Source organism: Myxocyprinus asiaticus, chromosome 2 (assembly GCF_019703515.2).
Source record: "Myxocyprinus asiaticus isolate MX2 ecotype Aquarium Trade chromosome 2, UBuf_Myxa_2, whole genome shotgun sequence".
NCBI lineage: Eukaryota > Metazoa > Chordata > Actinopteri > Cypriniformes > Catostomidae > Myxocyprinus > Myxocyprinus asiaticus.
In genome coordinates, this window is record NC_059345.1 from 24,662,672 (window position 1) to 24,683,846 (window position 21,175).

Below are 21,175 nucleotides of genomic sequence, written 5' to 3' on the forward strand. Positions count from 1 at the left end.
ATTCTTTAATAATTCCATATAAATTTCTAACAAAAGTGGAGCCAGTTCTGTGGCATAAGATCTAAAAAATTAATCAGCAAAGGTGTCTGGACCTGGAGACTTGCCTGTAGGCTAGGCCTCAATTACCTTACCAAGCTCCTCCAAGTTTATCTCAGAATCAAGAGATTTATTTTGCTCCGTCGTCAGTTTAGGGAGTTCTAATGGTTCCACAAAGTTTCTAATATCTTCATCAGTAGACGAAGATGTGGACTATATAATATAACTATATAATATAATAGCATTATTAATATCAATGGCTGAGGTAAAAATTTCACCACCAGCAGATTTCACTGAGGTAATAGTAGAAAAAGACTCTCTCTGCTTTATATCTAGCCAAAAGCTTCCCTGCTTTGTCCCCCGACTCAAAGTATGACTGTCTAGCCAAAACTCCACCTTCCGCGACAAAATAGTATTATATCTGTATTTCAATCGGGTCAATTGTCAGAGGCCATCAGATGACATCTAGCGCTTCAGCTCTGCCTCGGCCCTTTTAATATTCCCTTCCAGCTCCTCGAGTTCTCATGCTTTGTATTCTTTGGTGAATGAGGGATACTGATTGATCCAACCCCTAAGAACCGTCTTACGTGCCTCCCAAGCCATGCCCACAGTGGATACTGAGGACCAATTGGTCTCCATATAAACATTGATTTCAGCCTTTTAACATATGTTGGAATTCAGGATTTTGCAAAAGGGATACATTAGGGCGCCAACTATATGATTTCCATTTCTCCATATGTGGCACCACCTCTAAACTCACCAGGGCATGATCTGAGACTAAAATATTTCCAATTGAGCAATCCACAATAGATGAAATGAGGGACTTGGATATCAAAAAAAAAAAAAATCTATTCTAGAATAAATCTTATGGACTGATGAAAAAAATTTATAGTCTCTACCAGATGGGTTCAAAAGTCTCCAAATATCCATAAGACCAAGATTTTTACACATCCTGTGAAGCGTCAGTGTTGCTCTAGGGGGCTTACATACTTTTGCTTCACTATGATCAAGGACTGAATCTATCAAAAGATTAAAGTCTCCTCCCAATATTACATCATGAGGGGTGCCAGCAGCTTGCAGCATCCCTTCATGATCTATAAAAAAGCCCTGATCATCAGCGTTAGGCGCATAAATATTTGCCAAAATCAACCTCTGCCCCTGAATTTCAGCTAAAACAATAATGACTCTCCCTAATTTATCTTTAATCTGTTTGAGACATTTGAATTGTAGATGTTTATTTACCAATATAATGACTTCCTTGTTCTTACTTGAGCCAACGCTAAAGAAAACATGCCCACCCCATATCTTTCCAAATTTTTCCACTTCCTGCGGGGAAAGATGTGTTTCTTGAAGAAACACTATATCATATTTCTTACTGTAGAGCCGAGGAGGGCGGGGCCAGGCTGGAATGAGACACACCTGGTCCCCAATCAGCCTGATGGGGCGCGCGAGGGGTAAAGGCGGCCGGGGACGACGGTTCGGGAGAGAGAGAATTACAGACAGCTGTACTGTGTGTTTATAGTTGTGTGTTTTGTTTAAGTTGTTTATTAAATTATTATTTAAGTTGTCAAGCCGGTTCTTGCCTCCTCCTTTCCACTGAACCCCCTTACACTTACGTTTAAGAAAAGAAATAACCTTCCTTCTTTTTATGGGGTGCCCCAACCCATTCACATTCAACGTGGAGAGAGATGGTACACTCTTATTATCAACTGACATATTGATATAATAAAAAAAAAATAAACTGTGTGTCAAAAACAAAATTATACAGACCACATTCCCCATTAGTAAAACAATCAAACCCCGAACTTCCCCCCGAACAAAACAAACAGAAAAAAGAAAAACGTGCGCATTAACCCCACGCACGAAAGCGCCAATCCCTCTAAACTCAAAAGGTCCATGAACGCCCACGAGCCCCTATGACAACTTTGACATCGGATTGCACGATTTTGCCTCACAAATTTGTGAAGCAAAATTACATAACAGAAAATACTTTGTAAAATAACCCCCAGCAAAAGGAAGAATGAACACAAAGAACATGTAGATTAATTCACAGAACTTTTTTAAAGGTGTGATCCTCCACAAAACAAATTCCAGCTGATATAAAACCGTTCAGTTTCACGGATAGACAAACAAATGTTCATTGAGCCAGCTGTTATGAGTTCAGCGGATGACGTAATCATTCCAGTGTCCTGTAAACGGAACAAGCTCCAGCCGCTAGGTGGAGCCAACACAAAAAGAAACAAAACCGACATCCCGGTTCCCCGAATGGTCAAGTCAATTCACTCGGAGACCGCATAAAAGTATATACCATGATTACTCAATCCGTCAACTTTATAAAAGACATCCTTTGTGTGAGCATGTAGATATTTTGCGGTCATCCGTAGTGGCCACTCTCAAACTGGCCGGGAACTTCCATGCAAAAGTAATCTTCCGTCAATGCAAAAGCTTTAAGGAAAGTGTTATTCACAAAACAAACTCCAGCCTCTAGGCGGAGCCAACGCAAAAAGAAACCAAAATGACGCCCAGCTTCCTCAAAAGCCAGAGTAAGTACAGCGAGTCGACCCACTCACATGAGAAACAGCCAATGGTTTACTCACCTATTGATTCAATAAAATACATTGCCTGATTGGGACATGTAAATACTTTGCGACCGTCCTTCGTTTCTATTCTCAGTTTGGCCGGGAACATCAGAGCAAAAGTGATCTTTCGCTGATGCAAGAGTTTCTTGCATTCCCTGAACCGATCGCGTTTCTCTCGTCGAACTCGCAAAGTCTGGGCACAAGAAAATATTATGATTCCTCCAAGAAAGCTTCCCTTTGCTCCTCACCTGGCACAACACGAGATCTTTATCGGATGACCTCAGAAATTTGGCCAGAATTGATCGGGGCCTATCTCCCTCAGCAGATCTCCGAGCAGGGACTCTGTGAGCTTGCTCGATTTCCAGCTTGTGGCCTGTTATGTCGAGCAGACTCGGGAAGAGCTCGTTTAGGAATTTCACCATATCTCTGCCCTCCTCATGCTCAGGAATTCCAACAATTCTGATATTATTCCTGCGGCTTCTATTCTCAAGATCTCCAAGCTTTTCAAGAATACGTTCCAGATCAACTTTGGTCGCGGGCGGATTAGTGAATAATTCCCTCTCCGAAGATTCCAAATAATCGATTTGTTTCTCAGCATCTGACACTCTTGTAGCTAACTCAGAGAATTTTATTTCCATCGCCGTAATCGATTGACGTATTACAGCGAGATCCTCCAAGTCAGCAAGAACCTTCATCATCACCAATATGTTGGACAACTGACGCTGGATCTCCTCTCCCGCCGCGCCATCCAAATTGAGTCCCCGGTCTGTAGGCCTGTCGGTGCTTTCATCCTGAACACGTAAGTGTCTTTTAATGTCTCCAGAGCCCGATGATTTTGACTTCTTTGCCATGTTTTACCTCAAAGAGCAAATGTGTAACTGGGTGTATAGAATTTCACCAGATTATAACATGAGAATAATTAAAATGTAGCAAAGTGTGCAGAGCTTGTCGCTCACACGTCTGCTTCTTGCATGGCATCACGTGACCTCGTTTCTTGCATTCCTTGAATCGATCACGTTTCTCTCTTGTCGAATTCGCAATGTCTGGGAACAAGGAAATGCTATGGTCCTTCCAAGAAAGACTTCCTTTACTCCTCGCCTGACGTAACACGAGATCTTTATTGGATGATCTCAGAAATTTAGCCAGAATTGATCTCTCATCGGATTGCCAAGCAGGAACCCTGTGAGCTCGCTCAATTTCCATCTTATGGCCTGTGATGTCGAGCAGACTCGGGAAGAGCCTGTCCAGGAATTTTATATCCTGCCCTTCTTCGTCCTCAGGAATTCCAACAATTTGGACGTTATTCCACTGGTTACGATTTTCTAATTGCCAATCATCCATTATGTGGTCTTTAGCTGCACAATTGTACGGGGTCTTCATTGCCATATGGTGTGCTTCATAATGCACCACACATTCTAATTGGAGACAGGTCAGGACTGCAGGCAGGCCAATCTAGCACACACACTCTCTGCTTACCAGCCATGCACTTGAAATCTGGGCAGTATGTGGTTTGAAGTTGTCCTGCTGGAAAATACAGGGATGTCCCTCGAAAAGACGGTGCTGGATGGCAGTATGTGTTGCGCCAAAATTTGTACATGTCTGTCTGCATTCATGTTGTTCTCACAGATGTGCGAGTTACTCATACTATGGGCACTGACACACCCCTGGCCCATACAGACAATGGCTTTTGGACCTGACGCTAATAACAGCTTGGATGGCCCTTTTCCCCTTTGTCCCGGATAACACAACGGCTTTGTTTTTAAAGTTTTTTGGAAATGTGGACTCTTCAGACCAAAAAACCAGTTCCACTGTTCTACTTTCCATCTAAGATGAGACCGAGCCCAGAGAAGTTGGCAGTGCTTCTGGACAGTGTTGATGTAGGGTTTCTGCTTTGCATAGTAAAGTCTTAACTTGCATCTGTGGATGCAGCGGCGAGTGGTGTTGACTAAAAAAGGTTTACTAAAGTTATCCCAAGCCCATGTTCATTATATCCATTACAGATAAATGCTGTTTTTTAAGACAGTGACGTCTGAGGGATCAGAGATCACACGCATTCAGAAATGGTTTTCGTCTTGCCCTTTACTCACCGAGATTTGACCAGATTCCTTGAATCTTTTAACTATATTGTGCACTGTAGAGGGTGAAATGCCCAAAATCCTTCCAATTTGTCTTTGGGGAACGTTGTTCTCAAAGTGCTGGATTATTTGCAGAAGCATCTGTTGGCAAATTGACAAGTCTCGAATGATCCTTGTTCTTGAAGGACTAGGCTGTTTTTGGAGGCTCCATATATACTATAACATGATTGCCTCACCTGTTTACCATCTCCTGTTTCACATCGCCTTGTTATTTCAACTCGTCAAATTGTTATTAGTCTTAAATTGCCCCTGTCTCAAATTTTTTGGAGCGTGTTGCAATCATCTGATTTGAAATTACTGTACATTTTCAAAAAACAATGAAATTCACAAGGAAAAACATCATATAATGTGTAGTTGTAGTGCTTTCAATAAAGCAAAGGGTGAATATAATTTACAAATCACTCCTTTTTGTTTTTATCAGCATTTTTCATACTGTCCCAACTTTTTCGGAATTGGGGTTGTACAAATTTAAAACCAAGACTTGCACTGCACACAAATAACTAATATTGGCATTATATTCATGTTGGTTAGCCAGAGGGGAAATGGCCCCCACAGTGAGCCTGGTTTCTCTTAAGGTTATTTTTCTCCATTAACCAACATCTTATGGAGTTTTGTGTTCCTTGCCACAGTCACATTCAGCTTGCTCACAGGGGTTCTAAATACAATTATTATATAATTTCTATACACATTTTACCATCATATTTAATCAAACTACACAATGATCACTTTAAGACATTATAGATATTACAGTTTCATTTATTTATGTTTTTAATGCATGTTTTCCTGTAAAGCTGCTTTGAAACGATGTGTGTTGTGAAAAGTGCTATACAAATAAAAATGACTTGACCCGCATCCCGACACTCGCTGTCTCCCACCAAGCTTTTATTCCGTCAATATGAATATTCCCTGTTATGCCCCTCCGGACACGTTCTGTCTTTGATCTCCTCAAAAGCCACACTCAAATATTCATGCAATGCTCACCACATACACGCATTCACACACAACACATGTGTAGATATTTACTCTGCAATACAGTCTGACAGTTGGCATTGAATGAGTCTTCAAATGGTAAAAGTGTGTGTGAACATGTTTCACAAAGATTTGGTTTCAGTGTTGAAACACAGGGGCTCTCTTGTTGCAAAATGGTCACATGTGTATGCCAGTGTATGTTTGTACTCTTTCTTCTTCATTATATTTACTCTTTCTGCCTCAGAATCAAGGAAAATACTATTTTGGCCACAAAAATTAAAAGAAAAATAAAATAAATAATATATCTATATCCATACAATGAAAGTCAAACAATGGGGTCCAACACTTCCAAGCTCCAAAAAGGATATAATGGCAGCATAAAGGTAATCCATACAACTAGAGTAGTTTAATCCATGTCTTCTGAAGTGATTTGATTGGACCCCGTTGTCTTTGTATGGATATATACAGTTGAAGTCAGAAGTTTAAAACACCTTTGCCAAATACATTTAAACTCAGTTTTTCACAATTCCTGACATTTAATCATAGAAAACATTCTTAGGTCAGTTAGGATCACTACTTTATTTTAAGAATGTGAAATCTCAGGATAATAGTAGAGAGAATGATTTATTTCAGCTTTTATTTCTTTCATCACATTCCCAGTGGGTCAGAAGTTAACATACACTTTGTTAGTATTTGGTAGCGTTGCCTTGAAATTGTTTTACTTGGGTCAAACATTTTGGGTAGCCTTCCAAAAGCTTTTCACAATAAGTTGCTGGAATTTTGGCCCATTCCTCCAGACAGAACTGGTGTAACTGAGTCAGGTTTGTAGGCCTCCTTGCTTGCACATGCTTTTTCAGTTCTGCCAACACATTTTCTATCCGTTTGAGGTCAGGGCTTTGTGATGGCCACTCCAATACCTTTACTTTGTTGTCCTTAAGCCATTTTGACACAACTTTGGAGGTATGCTTGGGGTCATGGTCCATTTGGAAGACCCATTTGCAACCAAGTTTTAACTTCCTGGCTGATGTCTTGAGATGTTGCTTCAGTATATCCACATAATTTTCCTTCCTCGTGATGCCATCTATTTTGTGAAGTGCACCAGTCCCTTCTGCAGCAAAGCACCCCCACAACAGGATGCTGCCACCCCCATGCTTCACGGTTGTTCTTCGGCTTGCAAGCCTCACCCTTTTTCCTCCAAACGTGACAATGGTCATTATGGCCAAACAGTTAAATTTTCACTTCATCAGACCAGAGGACATTTCTCCAAAAAGTAAGATCTTTGTCCCCATGTGCACTTGCAAACTGTAGTCTGTTTTTTTTTATTTATTTTTTTTATGGCGGTTTTGGAGCAGTGGCTTCTTCCATGTTGAGCAGCCTTTCAGGTTATGTCAATAAAGGACTCTACTGTTTTACTGTGGATATAGATACTTTCCTCCAGCATCTTCACAAGGTCCTTTGCTGTTGTTCTGGGATTGATTTTCACTTTTTGCACCAAACTACATTCATCTCTAGGAGACAGAATGCATCTCATTCCTGAGCGGTATGATGGCTACGTGGTCCCATGGTGTTTATACTTGAATACTGTTGCTTGTAAAGATGAACGTGGTACATTCAGGCATTTGGAAATTGCTCTCAAGGATGAACCAGACTTGTGGAGGTCCTGGCTGATTTCTTTTGATTTTCCCATGATGTCAAGCAAAGAGGCACTGAGTTTGAAGGTAGGCCTTAAAATACATGCACAGGTACACCCACAGTTGACTCCAATGAGCCAATTAGCCTATCAGAAGCTAATTTGCTAATTGCCTAAATCATTTTCTGTAATTTTCCAAGCTGCCTAAAGGCACAGTTTACTTAGTGTGTGTGTATACTTCTGACCTACTGGAATTGTGATGTAGTCAATTAAAAGTGAAACAATCTGTCTGTAAACAATTGTTGGAAGAATTACTTGTGTCATGCACAAAGTAGATGTCCTAAACGACTAGTCAAAACTATAGTTTGCTAATATTAAATCTGTGGAGTGGTTAAAAAATGAGTTTTAATGACTTCAACCTAAGTGTATGGAAATTTCTGACTTCAACTGTACACTCAAAAAATGAAGTCATTACCCTTAAGTACATTTTTAAAGGTTTTACAAGCAATTGGTTTCTTTCATTCAGATTAAGCCAGTTTCATTCAGCCAACATAATTTGGTTGGATTAGGTCAAATCAATGCACTATAGTAGTTGTAACTCAACTTTATTAGGTTCGTCAAACTAAATTTACTAATTTTATTTTTTTTCTCCCCAATTTGGAATGCCCAATTCCCAATGCACTTGAAGTCCTCGTGGTGGCATAGTGACTCACCTCAATCCAGGTGGCGGAGGACGAATCTCATCATATCACGTGGCTTGTTGAGCATGTTACCGTGGAGACATAGCTGTGGAGGCTTCACGCTATTGTCCGCGGCATCCACGCACAACTCGCCATGCGCCCCAAAAAAAAAAATTTGTTTACATGCTGCCGTCTGACAATCTCTGGATTATTTACAGTGTTCCTAAATATCTTTGTGGTCTACAGCACGGGTGAACGATCTAAATTATTTTCTTGAAGTAGCCCCTGAGATTTTAAAGGAATATTTTACATAAATTGTAGATTTTTATTTAACGTAATGAGGCACTGGTGTTTCTATCAAAATCTCACAAAACCCTGTGATCCTTGACAAACCCTTAGAGATTTGCGCATCTCTGTTCTACAGTATGACTGTAACTACTGAAAAAAGGAATCTGATTTCATTTTGAAAGCATTGTGGCAGTAGCTGTGTGTTTTATAGGGAGGATTTGTGGAACGAGAAATGGGCTCTGATGTAAGACATAAAAATGAACATGATATTATGTGTCTGCCGAGTAGGCGAGAGTTGTGCGTGTTTATTTTAGAGGTTGAGATTTATGACTGACTGAAAGTGTGATTGTGTATGTTTTGACTGGGCTGATGTTTTGTGGATGGGAATTATGTGACTTTGGAGCTGATCTTTGAACCTTTGTCCTATTTTATGTAAGAGGCTCCCTGATGAAATAACTTGATATTGTGTGTCTGTAAGCATGTTTGATGAATGGCTATGAACTCTGTACATTTACAGCAGAGTATGTACAGTTGAAGTCAGAAGTTTACATACACTTAGATTGAAGTCATTAAAACTAATTTTTTAACCACTCCACAGATTTCATATTAGCAAACTATACATTTAGCAAGTCGTTTAGGACATCTACTTTGTGCATGACACAAGTAATTTTTCCAGCAATTGTTTACAGACAGATTGTTTCACTTTTAATTGACTATATCACAGTTCCAGTGGGTTAGAACTTTACATTCACTAAGTTAACTGTGCCTTTAAGAAGCTTGGAAAATTCCAGAAAATGATGTCAAGATTTTAGGCAATTAGCCAATTAGCTTCTGATAGGCTAATAGGCTAATTGGAGTTAACTGGAGGTGTACCTGTGGATGTATTTTAAGGCCTACCTTCAAACTCAGTGCCTCTTTGCTTGACATCATGGGAAAATCAAAAGGAAAAATTTGTGGACCTCCACAAGTCTGGTTCATCCTTGGGAGCAATTTCCATGTGCCACGTTCATCTGTACAAACAATAGTATTCAAGTATAAACACAATGGGACCACACAGCCATCATACCGCTCAGGAAGGAGACACATAGTCTCCCAGAGATTAACGTAGTTTGGTGCGAAAAGTACAAATCAATCCCAGAACAACAGCAAAGGACATTGTGAAGGTGCTGGAGGAAACAGGTAGACAAGTATCTATATCCACAGTAAAACAAGTCCTATATCAACATAACCTGAAAGTCTGCTCAGCAAGGAAGAAGCCAATGCTCCAAACCCGCCAAAAAAAGCAAGCCTACAGTTTGCAAGTGCACATGGGGACAAAGATCTTAGTTTTTGGAGAAGTTTCCTCTGGTCTGATGAAGTAAAAATTGAACTGTTTGGCCATAATGACCATTGTCATGTTTGAAGGAAAAAGGGTGAGGCTTGTGAAGTATGGGGGTGGCAGCATCATGTTGTGGGGGTGCTTTGCTGCAGAAGGGACTGGTGCACTTCACAAAAGAGATGTCATCAGGAGGAAGGAAATTTATGTGGATATATTGAAGCAACATCTCAAGACATCAGCCAGGAAGTTAAAGCTCGGTCGCAAATGGGTCTTCCAAATAGACAATGACCCCAAGCATACCTCCAAAGTTGTGGCAAAATGGCTTAAGGACAACAAAGTAAAGGTATTGGAGTGGCCATGACAAAGCCCTGACTTCAGTCTGATAGAAAATTTGTGGGCAGAACTGAAAAAGCATGTGCGAACAAGGAGGCCTACAAACCTGACTCAGTTACACCAGTTCTGTCTGGAGGGATGGGCCAAAATTCCAGCAACTTATTGTGAGAAGCTTGTGGAGGGCTACCCAAAACATTTGACCCAAGTTAAACAATTTCAAGGCAATCCAACAAATACTAACAAATTGTATGTAAACTTCTGACCCACTGGGAATGTGATGAAAGAAATAAAAGCTGAAATAAATCATTTTCTCTACTATTATTCTGACATTTCACATTCTTAAAGTAGTGATCCTAAGTGACCTAAGACAGGAAAGTTTTCTATGATTAAATGTCAGGAATTGTGAAAAAACTTCAACTGTATATGTGACCTTTGACTCCCGTGTCCCATTTCTTTTTTGATAGAGGAAGTGGAGAAATTAGAAATGGACAGCACACACGACTGTATGTGTAAACATGCTTATCTTCAAGTATGTACTGTACTGTTAATTATGTATGTGGTACTGACTTCTCTGACTTAAGAACCTTTTTTAACCTCTTATGTCTTCTTGAAAGGAGAAGAGAATCTCTCTCTGTGCTTTATGTATAAAATTATGGCGTAAGTAAGGCTATTTATCTCCAGAAGTATTCAGAAAAATGTGGATGGCTACAACACTAAACATATTTAACCATTTCTTTCTCTCCCACACAGATTGAGGAGGATGGAAAGGCAGCTCAGTGTAAGAAATTGAGAGTTGGAGATGAATTGGTCAACATAAACGGCTCAGCTCTCTACGGTTCTCGTCAAGAAGCCCTCATCCTCATCAAAGGCTCCTACAGGGTTCTCAAAATCGTTGTTCGAAGGTACGTAGACATACACTCACGGCTATCATGTTTATTATGCTGAAACTGCTGCTTTGTTTTCTGAAATACAACACCTCTTGAAAATGTAGAGGATGTGACCTGGAAACACTTCTTCATTGTGGGCGAGTGTCTTTGCAGTGGCTTAATCCACCGGTAGCCTCTGATTATGTGTCTGTTGTTTATTTTAGCTGGTGTTATTTGACAGTAAGCTGATGTCAGTAGAACTAGGCAGACAAGAGTTTTTTCACCCATGACAGAATAATTGACTGACACACCCTATTTGATTCACTCACAGAAGCCTGATCTAGGATCAGATCTTCCATTATCAGTATTGCTTGTAGCTTTTGAAAAGTATATTTATAGGTTGTACCCAGGTCAGTGTTTGTCTTTGCAGTCTGACCACAGGGGTTTTTCCCTTTCCAGGTGTGTGGACAGTGAGGCTGTCATGTGATACTGCCTCACTATGGATACAGGTAGAAGTGCAGACAAGAGACATCCAACCTGTCCTCTTTCTAAAAACATGAGTACACATACAAATATTTGGAAAATGTTATTAATGCTCACTTTGTGATAAATATTTACCTTTCACTGGTAGCTTTATGTACTTTATGTACTTTATGTAATGTAAAATTTAGGTGCTGTGTGTGTTAAGTCTGGACTGGACGTCCAGTCAGTGGGAGATTGCTTGTACTTGTTTAGTCGACTGACTCTAGCACATTCCAGTGTGTTGAGGTCTCACTACTTCAGCAGCTATCAGACAGATGAGTCTACATCCTAATCTCCTCCCTCTTTCATCTTCATTCTCCTATCTCTTACTTATTTATCCTGTCCTCCCTCTCTCACATTCTGTAAACCCAACATGTCCTCTTTTTATTCTTTTCACCAATATTTACATTTGCATTTACATTTATTCATTTGGCAGAAACTTTAATACAAAGTGACTTACAAAAGAGGAAGAATACAACATAAGTATACAAAAAAGTTTCAATTGCATCAGAAAAATACTATCCAAGACCAAGATTCGAGTGCAACAAGAATTTTATATATATATATATATATATATATATATACACACACACTACCGGTCAAAGGTTTTGAAACACTTGACTGAAATGTTTCTCATGATCTTAAAAATCTTTTGATCTGAAGGCGTATGCTTAAATGTTTGAAATTAGTTTTGTAGACAAAAATATAATTGTGCCACCATATTAATTTATTCCATTATAAAAGTAAAATTTAATTAAAAAAAATATTTTTTTGAAATTGATGACTTGGACCAAATAATAAAGAAAAGCAGCCAATAAGTGCCCAACATAGATGGGAACTCCTTCAATACTGTTTAAAAAGCATCCCAGGGTGATACCTCAGGAATTTGGTTGAGAAAATGTCAAGAGTACATGTCTGCAAATTCTAGGCAAAGGGTGACTACAGGCCCCATTATGTTAAATATTTAAATATTTTAAAATATCTAAAATTCCTGAACATACATTTACCTAAGAAGCAACATATCACATAACATAAGATATTTAGACTTGCTTTCAGAGAATATATCTTGAATATAAGTATATTTAGAATTTTCTGCACTGACAGAATTATAAACAAGTTAAATAATACACTTATATACAAAATACACTAAGATACATTCTCTGAAAGCAATTCTTCTTTTTCCAGTTAACATTTTTTTATTGATTCAAAAATACACAACAGAGAAAAACACAACACATACACATCGAATCAACATTTAATATTTAATCCCAATTAAAGCGGCAACTATATGATTTATTTATCTCCGTATGTGGCAACACCTCTAAACTCACCAGGGCGTGATCTGAGACTAAAATGTTTCCAATTGAACAATCAACAACAGATTAAATGAGGGACTTAGATATAAAAAAAAAAAAAAAAATCTATTCTAGAATAAATCTTATGGACTGATGAAAAAATTGTATAGTCCCTACCAGATGGATTCAAAAGTCTCCAGATATCTGTAAGACTAAGATTTTTACACATCCCGTGAAGCGTCGATGTTGCTCTAGGGGGCTTGCACACTTTTGCTTCACTATGATCAAGGACTGAGTCCATGAAAAGATTAAAGTCTCCTCCCAATGTTATATCGCCTACGAGAGCCCCCGTGACAACTTTGCAGTCGGATTGTTCAAGTACAGTGCTTCTATACAAATTTTGTGAGACAGAATTACCCAACAGAAAATAATCTATAAAACAAACTCAAGCCAATAGGAGGCATAAGCACAAAGAACGTGTAGATTCATCCACAAAACTGTTCTTGAGGTGTGTTCCTCCACAAAACAAACTCCAGTCGCTAGGCGGAACCAGCACAAAAAGAAACTAAAAAGGCGCTCGGTTTCCTCAGACAGACAAGTGAATGTTCAGTGAGTCAGGCTCACTTGGCTGTTACATGAGTGGAACAGATGCTATAATCACTGTAATATTTTGGATATATTTGGATAGAAATATTCCATTGAACAAACTACAACGAATAGGAGGCATAAGCACAAAGAATGTGCAGATTCATCCACAGACTGTCCCGAAGGAGTATTTTTCCACAAAACAAACTTCAGCCACTAGGCGAAATCAGCACAAAAAGAAACAAAGAAGGTGCTCAGTTTCCTCGGACAGTCAAGTGAATGTTCAGTGAGTCAGGCCCACTCGGCTGCATAGAGTATCACACAATAACCTACTCCTTCCATTGACTTTATGAAGGACATTGCTTGCTGTGGGCATGTAAATATTTTGTGGCCATCCTTAGTATCTATTCTCAATTTAGCCGGGAACATCAGTGCAAAAGCGACCTTCCGTTGATGTAAAAGTTTCTTGCATTCCTTGAATCGATCACGTTTCTCTCTTGTCGAATTCGCAAAGTCTGGGAACAAGAAAATGTTGTGGTTCTTCCAAGAAAGCCTTCCTTTACTCCTCGTAACACGAGATCTTTATCGGATGATCTCAGAAATTTGGCCAGAATCGATCAGGGCCTGTCTCCCTCCGCGGATCTCCATGCTGGAACTCTGTGAGCTCGCTCTATTTCCAGCATATGGCCTGTTATGTCGGGCAGACTCGGGAAGAGCCCGTCTAGGAATTTCACCACATCTCGGCCTTCCTCGTCCTCGGGTATTCCAACAATTTGGATGTTGTTTCGCCGGTTAAGATTCTCAAGGTCTTCCAACTTTTCCCAAAAACGCTCCAAGTCTATCTTGGTCGCTAGCAGATTAGAAGCTAATTCTCTCTCCGATGACTCCAGATAATCGATCCGTTTCTCAACATCCGACACTCTTGTAACCATCTCAGTGAATTTCATCTCCATGGCAGTGATCGATCGACATATTACAACAAGATCCTCCAAGTCAGCAATGACGTTCGCCAGCATTTCTGACATGTTCAACAGTTGATGCTGAATTTCTTTCACCGCACTGTCCAAATTGAGTCCCTGGTTTGCGGCCTTGACAGGGGTATCAGCTTGAGCATGTAAGTGTCTTTTAATGTCTCTAGAACCCGAGGATTTTGAATTCTTTGACATATTGTCTTCCTAGAACAGTCAAGAATCAGTGTATCGAATCTCACCGGTTTATGACATAAAATGTATTAAAACATGCAAAGTGCGCAGAGCTCGCCGTTCACACGTCCGACCCTCACGTGGCGCCACGTGACTCCCTCCGAAAGCAATTCTTAATATCTTATATATTGCTTTTCAAGCAAATGTATCTTTTTTAAAGGAGTTTTAAATAGAAAACAAGACAAAACACTTGATGATAATAGAATTGTTTGCAATGAATTTAGTACTGAATTAAACTTAATAAAATGTTTTTTCTTTAATTCAGTGAGTCATTTAGAGGTATTTTTAAAATATGATTTGATGCTTTTTATTGTTAGTAAGCACGTTTAATACAACATTTTAAGTGAAGGCACAAGCTGAATAGTCGATTAAGAGCTAATGATTAATTGTTGCAGTAATCGCCTTAATAGTCGAATAATCGTTCTAATAATTGTTAGATTAGTCGATTATCAAAATAATCATTTGTTGTAGCCCTAATCGTGATGTATATATTTGGAACTATATCAGATTGCAGGGGAATTTTTTTGCCCAGAGGCCCCGTTAATTTTCAACCCTGGTTGGAACTAGAGATGAGAGATTAACAGGTGTTTAAGTGTCTCTCTTCACCATGCAGCTGGTATACAAAACATTTTTGTTATATCTGCCTTTCTTGCAAATGTGCTGCATTATGACTAATGAGGGAGCATGAAGATATGAAAAGGCGGCAAAACTATCGCTCCGTCACATGCTTGCAATGTTAACAGCTTTGTTGATTATAAAAATGAACTATATAGTTTTAGCTTTTTAGTTGTTCATCTGTATTTATTGGTTTACTAATTCGCAGCTGAACTGTTAAGTGAATAAAAGTGTGCAGGAATTTCCAGCATTATGGACATGGAACTTGCGGGAATGATTAAAATTGTGCACAGTAGGGGCCTGGTTAGCTCAGCGAGTATTGACGCTGACTACCAACCCTGGAGTTGCGAGTTTGAATCCATGGTGTGCAGAGTGACTCCAGCCAGGTCTCCTAAGCCAGTGGTTCCCAATACCGTTCCTGGAGGCCCTCCAACACTACACATTTTGGATATCTCCCTAATCAAACACACCTGATTCAACTCATCAGCTCATTAGTGGAGACTCCAAACCTGAATTGGGTGTGTCATAAAAGGGAGATATATAAAATGTGCAATGTTGGGGGGCCTCCAGGAAAAGGATTGGGAACCACTGTCCTAAGCAACCATATTGACCTGGTTGCTAGGGAGGGTAGAGTCACATGGGGTAACCTCCATGTGGTCTCGATTAGGGGTTCTCACTCTCAATGTGGCGTGTGGTAAGTTGTGCGTGGATTGCGGAGAATAGCATGAGCCTCCACATGCTGTGAGTCTCCGTGGTGTAATGCACAACGAGCCACATGCTAAAATGCGCAGATTGACTGGCTCAGAAGCGGAGGCAACTGAGGCTTGTCCTCCGCCACCTGGATTGAGGTGAGTAACCGTGCCACCACAAAGACCTAGTAAGTAGTGGGAATTGGGCATTCCAAAATTGGGGAGAAAAGGGGGATACATTTTTTTTTTAATTGCGCAATACCCGCAATCCTGCACCAAATTTCAGGCCATTATTATATTTAAATATGAAAGTTGCCCTGGTTCCACTCCTTTATGATTTCATTAAAAAAAAAAAACATTGCTCTGCAATCTGCTACATTAATGCAATGAAAAGCTGCGTCAATAGCTTTTATTTTCTTACCCCCCCTCATATACACTGATCAGACACAATATTAAAACCACCTGCCTAATATTGTGTAGGCTCCCCTCGTGCTGCCAAAACAGCTCTGACCCATCAAAGCATGGACTCCACCAGAACGCTGAAGGTGTCCTGTGGTATCTGGCACCAAGACATTAACAGCAGATCCTTTAAGTCCTGTAAGTTGCGAGGTGGGGCCTCCATGGATTGGACTTGTTGGTCCAGCACATCCCATAGATGCTCAATCGGATTGAGATCTGGGGAATTTGGAGGCCAAGTCAACACTTTGAACTCTTTGTCATGTTCCTCAAACCATTCCTGAACAATTTTTGCAGTGTGGCACGGTGCATTATCCAGCTGAAAGAGGCTACTGCCATCAGGGAATACCGTTGCCATGAAGGGGTGTATGTGGTCTGCAACAATCTTCTGGTATGTGGTACATGTCAAAGTAACATCCACACAAATGCCAGGACCCAAGGTTTCCCAGCAGAACATTGTCAAGTGCATCGCACTACCTCCGCCGGCATGCCTTCTTCCCATGGTTCATTCTGCTTCCATCTCTTCCCCTAGTAAACGACGCACATGCACCCGGTGTGATTCATCAGACCAGGCCACCTTCTTCCATTGCTCCATGGTCCAATTCTGACTCTCACGTGCCCATTGTAGGCACTTTCGGCAGTGGACAGGGGTCAGCATGAGCACTCTGACTGGTGTGCGGCTACGCAGCCCCATACATAGCAAGCTACGATGCACTGTGTGTTCTGACACCTTTCTATCATGGCCAACATTAAGTTTTTCAGCAATTTGTGCTACAGTAGCTCTTCTCTGGGATCTGAGCATATGGGCTAGCCTTTGCTCCCCACGCGCATCAGTGAGCCTTGGGCACCCAAGACCCTGTCACCGGTTCACCGGTTGTCCTTGGACCACTTTTGTTAGGTACTAACCACTGCACACCGAGAATACCCCACAAGACCTGCTGTTTTGGAGATGCTCTGACCCAGTCGTCTAGCTATCACAATTTGGCCCTTGTCAAAGTCGCACATATCCTTACCTTTGCCCATTTTTCCTGCTTCCAACACATGAAATTCAAGAACTGACTGTTCACTTGCTGCCTAATATATCCCACCCCATGACAGGTGCCATTGTAATGAGATAATAAATGTTATTCACTTCACCTGTCAGTGGTTTTAATGTTGTGGCTTATCAGTGTACTGTACGTCAAGGCGGGCCAAATCAAAGGTATTCACGGGCCAACTTTGACCCGCGGGCCCTGGTTTGGGCATTTCTTCTCTAACCTCTCAGCATTGTATGACCTCTATGAACTTATTCTGTAGCCTCAATATTCTCTAAATGGAGTTTTATAAACAAGGTTCGGGAGGAGCAAGGTCATTTAATCCGACCAATCACATTGCTAGAGTAAGCATATGTAATCAGCCGCTTACCTCTACATGGGGTCAAGTCTTCCGGCATTCGGCCCCACCCATTGCCCACGAACAGACCCATGCAGTGACTCGGATCATCGGATGCAACTTCGCTGCAAAGCATTCGCTTTCATCAGAACAGCTCTTCCATCCAAACAATCTCATTATTCAACAGAAGCTGCCACAGTATTTTGCAGTATTCTCCGCTACCACGTTAAGTGTTTTTTAGTCAGTCTGTCTTTCTATGCTCCATCCGCAGAAGCAGTTTATAGCACGAAGTTGCTTCCGCAAACTGGCTGCTTCGGCACTGTATACATGTGAAACAGCTCTCTACGACTGCTTATATGTTCTCTTATCTAAATTTCCCACCTGGAGTGGCCAGCTGCGTGAAGCTGCTTTCGCAAACTGGCTGCTTCGGCACTGTATACATGCGAAGCAACTTTCTACGACTGCTCCGGCTCATGCTATTCTAATTCTATCCCAGCTCCATTTGAACGCGAGGCAAACAAGGATTAACTATTTAATTCAATTACCATTCCAATGCTCCCCAGCGTTTCAATCTGGTTCTCCCGCACAGCTGATTCTTGTCAGCCTCATTACCTCGCCGCGCAGCTCGTTTAGGGCGCAATCCATTCAGTGATTCTGTTTGTCATCTTTTAACATGAATATCATGATCATTCTCCCTTCAAAAATGCCATCCGGAGCGCAATTTATCCAATTCGGAACACGGGGGCAATCATGCAACAGCAAATTCCTTTAAAACGACCGATACTCTAATTACAACTTCTTTTCAAACCAACGCAGGCATTTTAGCGTGAGCTCGCTGCACTTGGTCTGACCATTCCACAGCACTCAATCTATCACATTATTTTACAGACAGTCTTCTCTACTTTTGCCTGAATCTTTAGATTACAAACTTTTATTTACAAGCTTGACCATACAACTTAATTGCTGCATGATAAAAGCGTTCAACATATGCCATAATTTTACACTCCACCCAAGTTTAAAGTAACAGGTTTTAATCGATGCCGAATGACTCAACTTAGCACTTTGCTATATACTCCAATATTTCAGTTTCTGTAGAATTATTACAAGTCATCAATATAAACAAGTCGTTTTATTCACCACACTACCGCAAACGGTGCTCTTGTAGTATCTATTAAATCCAACTCTCAGGCACAAACTCCCACGATTTCATACGTCCTCATCAAAACGAGACAAGTCACCCTGTGCCATTTATAGAGTCATGAAATGACTCGCATTACATTGGAAAACAAATCTACAAAGCCTCAAACCATACGTTTAAGTTAATAAACATCAGACCACGTATTCATATGGACACTCAGTTTCAGGTGCCTTCTAATTTCATGACAAACCAACTTTAAATGATGTCGTTCGAATGCACATGAAAGCATGTTTCCTGATATCGTTTCACACGTTCCTGACATTTAATCTAGCAAACAATTACGTTCAGGCATCCGCAGATGCTACGTTTTCCATGTTCCATTGTTTCATGTTTTCCACGAGTTAATAGATGTTACCATCTATTAACTCAACATGTCCCTAAGCAGCACAAATGTGCTGCCCAGGTGCCGCAACTGCGATGTCTTTCGGGCCGTACACCTAAACCTCCCACTACACCGTAAACAGTACAACACGCTGTCCAAGCGCCACAACCGTGGTGTCTTTCCAGCCATGCAACAAACCCCACTACACTGCAAGCAGTGCATGCGCTTTCCAAGCAATGCAACTGTTCATGTGCCACAACCGTTGCACGTCTTTCAGACCATCCATCTCAGCCTCCATGGCTCCGTAACCCATATTATGCCACTCATACCAACGAACCATCACCCACCTAGCAACTGACAACAATCTGGCTGTTTCAGGTCTTCCCCAAACACCTCACCATAAGCCTGCATCTTCGCGCCAATCAATTTCATTCAAACATAGCCTACCTCTGCCCTTACGTCAAATGTCATACTCAGGAAACCATAGGCTCTTCCTGTTAAACAGCGCTCAAGGATTCATCCCATTCATCCTACCATTGTACACCGTGCAGGCCAAACATATTGGACAGCTCGGAAATGCTTCAAAGATTTCCACCTAAATTACAATCTGCCATTTCTAGATTGTTCTCTCCGTATCCTCCTTTGCCTCACACTCCAACAAACCTAAAACTACTTTCTATCAATCTACTAACTCGTTGCCTAAACACTCTTCGTCAGGGCTACATTTCTCTAAACACCTCAAATAAAACTCTAGACGCCATGTTCATCCTTGCCTTCTTTGACTTCCTCCATTGCGCCGAACTCACCTCCATAACAAATTTGACCTAAGAACCCATCCATCTATTTCGGACCTCCACATCCTAGACAATGACACAATCAGGTATTTCATCAAAACTACAGTGCATCCGGAAAGTATTCACAGCGCTTCACTTTTTCCACATTTTGTTATGTTACACCCTTATTCCAAAATGGATTAAATTCATTATTTTCCTCAAAATTCAACAAACAATACCCCATAATGACAATATGAAAGAAGTTTGTTTGAAATCTTTGCAAATTTATTAAAAATAAAAAACGAAAAAAAATCACATGTACATAAGTATTCACAGCCTTTGCTCAATACTTTGTTGAAGCACTTTTGGCACCAATTACAGCCTCAAGTCTTTTTGAGTATGATGCTACAAGCTTGGCACACCTATTTTTGGGCAGTTTCTCCCATTCTTCTTTGCAGGACCTCTCAAGCTCCATCAGGTTAGATGGGGAGTGTCGGTGCACAGCCATTTTCAGATCTCTCCAGAGATGTTCAAACTGTAGGGATGGTATTGGCCAGGTGATGAGCGGTGCCTGGTTTCCTCCAGGCATGACGCTTGCCATTCAGGCCAAAGAGTTCAATCTTTGTTTCTCATTGTCTGAGAGTCCGATCGCTCAGTTTGGCCGGGTGGCCAGCTCTAGGAAGAGTCCTGGTGGTTCCAAACTTCTTCCATTTACAGATGATGGAGGCCACTGTGTTCATTGGCACCTTCAATGTTGCAGAAATTTTTCTGTACCCTTCCCCAGATCTGTGCCTCGATACAATCCTGTCTCGGAGGTCTACAGACAGTTCCTTGGACTTCATAGCTTGGTTTGAGCTCTGACATGCACTGTTAACTGTGGTACCTTATATAGACAGGTGTGTGCCTTTCCAAATCATGTCTAATCAACTGAATTTACCACAGGTTAACTCCAATCAAGTTGTAGAAACATCTCAAGGATGATCAGTGGAAACAGGATGCACCTGAGCTCAGTTTTGAGTGTCATGGCAAAAGCTGTGAATACTTGTGATTTTGTTTCATTTTTTATTTTTAATAAATTTGCAAAGATTTCAAACAAACTTATTTCATGTTGTCATTATGGGGTATTGTTTGTAGAATTTTGAGGAAAAGAATTAATTTAATCCATTTTGGAATAAGGCTGTAACATAACAAAATGTGGAAAAAGTGAAGCTCTGTGAATACTTTCCGGATGCACTGTATACTCAAGCCATTCCTTTTGCATTGGTGCCGCAACCATAGCAGCCCACAAAGGCCTGCCCGAACACCAAACGCGA

General features: G+C 40.7%; 1 protein-coding gene across 2 annotated transcripts in view; it reads left to right on the top strand.

Annotated features, from left to right (window-relative positions):
• Positions 1–21,175, top strand: part of LOC127411460 (protein Shroom4-like) — an 86,589-nt gene that overhangs the window by 33,842 nt on the left and 31,572 nt on the right. For both annotated transcript variants that reach the window (XM_051647046.1, XM_051647054.1), the window contains exon 2: positions 10,719–10,870. In XM_051647046.1, the coding sequence (XP_051503006.1) occupies positions 10,719–10,870 (152 nt within the window). The remainder of the gene's footprint in view (positions 1–10,718; positions 10,871–21,175) is intronic.